Consider the following 2,854-nt stretch of genomic DNA (forward strand, 5'->3'; position numbering starts at 1 on the left):
GGCCTGTCCGGTCGCACCCTCCTGCAGCCACGTCTCCCCCCTCGGTATGGACGCTGGCCGCGACTTCCTGACCCTGCATGGTGAGTGTCTGCCCCTGCAGCCAGCCACCGACTCCCAGGCAGCATTGATTTCTTCCCTTTTCTGTTGCCGGGTTGGGAGGAAGAAAGAAGAAATCTCAGCTTGCCACTCTGGTGGTGGGACTTTCTAGTTGAAAAATCGTGGTGCGTGCATGCGTGCGTGCGTGTGTGTGTGTGTGTGTGTGTGTGTGTGTGTGTGTGTGTGTGGAGGAGGGGGGTGCTTTTTCTAGGCTCTGTATCCCCAAGATCTAGCCTGGGCAAAAAGAGGCAGCTAGGTGAGCGGGTGCTGCGGATCTGAAGGGTTCTTTTCTTTCTTTGTGTCTTTCTTCTGGTGGGCTCCCCCTAATCAGGGTCTAGGTTTGGCCTGATGGACCCAGAGTGGTTTTATGAAGACACGGGCAGGGGGCAGGGGGGTGTCAGGACGCTGGGGTGTGGCCGGGGTCACTGGCAGGGCTATGGAGGGGGGGAAATCCCGCCTGAGTTTGTCTCTGATCTTATTACCCCCCTCCCCCCCCATACACACCACGAAGCAGGGCTGGAAGAGTTACTAGACAAAACAAAAGTAAGAGTAGCCTCTCTGCACTTTGGGGACACTCAGGCTGGGACAGAGTTGAGGTTCCCCCGTGCATCTTGTATCTCCGTCTTGTGTCCCAGCCCCTAGCTTCGCGTCTCCCCATCTGAGCAGTGGAAAAAATGACTTTGGCTGGCACAGTTGTGAGGCGCAGGTTGGCATCTTTACCCCGGCGGACTCAAGTCTGGGGGGTTATTGTTAAGGCTCTTTCTTGTGATCAATCGTCCACCCATGTAGCATGCTCTCCTCCTCCAGCCAGGCGTGTCGGGTAGCTCACCCCTGTAATCCCAGCGGTTCCCTGAGGTCCAGATTTGCAATCAGCTTGGGCAAACATATCTGGGAGATGCTTAGAATGCCGTTTGTGATGTGTGTGATGTGTGTGATGTGTGTGTGTGTGTGTGTGTGTGTGTGTGTGTCTGTTTGTCTGTCTGACTGTCGGTAAGTCATGGGGCTTGAACTCAGGCCTGGGCACTGTCTCTGATCTTTTTCCACTCAAGGCTGGTGCTCTACCACTTGAGCCACAGTGTCCCTTTCAGGCTCTTTGCTGGTTCCTTGGAGATAATCTTCCAGAACTTTTTCCTGCTGGAGGTTGGCTTTGAACCACGATCCTCCAGATCTCAGACTCCTGACTAGCCAGGATGGCAGCGCTGAGCCACTGCAGGCTGGGCTGGGAAGAGCTTTTGTGTGCAGTCTCTGTTTCATCTTTTCCAGGCGCTTGCTTGCTCTTTGCCTGCTTTAGGAGCTCTTGGGGCTCGGGGCCAGAGCGCTGTAGTTTGGTTATTCCTGCTGCGCTGGTCTGCGTGGAAAACTAGCTTTGCAGGTGACTCACAGCCACGGCACACAGGGAATTTTTATTCTGTTGTTTTTTCTTTTTGGGGCATGGGTCAGGCCTCCTGGGTGGTGTCCTGGCTCTGACTCACGAGGGCCAGCCTACATGAAAGGCCTGGCTGTGTCCAGCCCAAGCCCTCGGCCGCCCTGAATGCAGGCGCTCCTTTTGAAGATCAGCCTTTGCCTTTCAAACGCTTCATTTGAACTTCATTTACAGTATTAGTTTTTAATTCATGGTGCTCAATGGGTCGTTGTCCAGCTGGTGCTCTACCGCTTGAGCGGTGACGCGTCCAACCTCTGGGCTTTTGGGCTGGGATCTGTGTCCTCTGATGGCTTCGAACCACGATCCTCTCAGTCTCCTGTGGTTAGGGTGACAGGCATGAGCCACAGGGCCTGACTGTTGTTATTGTTGTTGTTATTATTATTATTTTGATAGTGTTATTATTGTAAGACTTTCCTTGGCTTTGCTTACCTGGGCATTATTACCCTGCTCCGGTGGGGAAACTGAGGGAAAGACACACATCTCCCGGGTTCGTTTATTTAGTGGAGTAATTCGGGGATTTGGGGGGTGCCCAGGCCTTACTGATGTTTCCCCAAGTTTTGCAGCCTGGCCCGGATCCCTGGGTGACGCCACTCCAGCCCTGGCCCTGCCTGCAACTCTCCCTTGCCTGCACCCCCATCCTGCCCGCACCCCCATCCTGCCTGCACCCCTCTCCTGCCTGCACCCCCCCCCGTCTGCACCTCCATCCTGCCTGCACCCCTCCCAAGCCTGCACCCCCATCCTGCCCGCACCCCTCCCCTGCCTGCACCCCGCCCCTGCCTGCACCCCTTTGCAGTGCGGTGGGGAGGGCAGTCGGTCCCTGCAATGCCTCAGGGGGTCCCAGGCTCTCCTTCCTTCCCCTCCTCCCCCAGCAAACACCGCTGGGCTTGTGGAGAGCCGCTCTGTGCCCGCCCCGCCCCTCAACAGGCCACGCCCACCTCGATCAGCCTCGTCCTCCGTGATTGGTTCCTCCCCAGAACAGGCCCCGCCCATCCATAATTGGCGCCGCCCTCCCCGAACTGGGCAGTTTCCCCCTGAACTGGCTCCGCATCTCCTGCGTTCCGCCCCCTCCAGAGTTGGCTCCGCCTCGCCCCAGATGACTCCGCCTCCTCGGGCTGGCTCTGTCTCCTGCCTGGTTCCCCCCTCCCTGTCTGACTCCGCTCCTCCCGGATGACTGACTGGCTCCCGCCCCCTCGGGAAAACGGGTTCCGCCCCTCCCCAATGGCCGTCACTCCCCAGCTGGCCCCGCCCTTCCCGAGATCGCTCCACGTCCTCAGCCTGGCCACGCCTCCTCGGTGTGGCCCCGCCTTCTAGGCCTGGCCCCGCCCCCTCGGCTCA

The 2,854-nt window shown here is 58.2% G+C and overlaps 1 protein-coding gene across 1 annotated transcript in view; it reads left to right on the forward strand.

The window, feature by feature from the left end:
• Plcd1 (phospholipase C, delta 1) overlaps positions 1–2,854 on the forward strand; it is a 13,187-nt gene continuing 10,333 nt past the window's right edge. The window contains exon 1 of the mRNA XM_013030258.1: positions 1–80. Coding sequence (XP_012885712.1) covers positions 47–80 — 34 coding nt within the window. The 5' untranslated portion in view covers positions 1–46. The remainder of the gene's footprint in view (positions 81–2,854) is intronic.

This window comes from Dipodomys ordii, unplaced genomic scaffold, assembly GCF_000151885.1.
Source record: "Dipodomys ordii isolate 6190 unplaced genomic scaffold, Dord_2.0 Scaffold128, whole genome shotgun sequence".
Lineage (NCBI taxonomy): Eukaryota > Metazoa > Chordata > Mammalia > Rodentia > Heteromyidae > Dipodomys > Dipodomys ordii.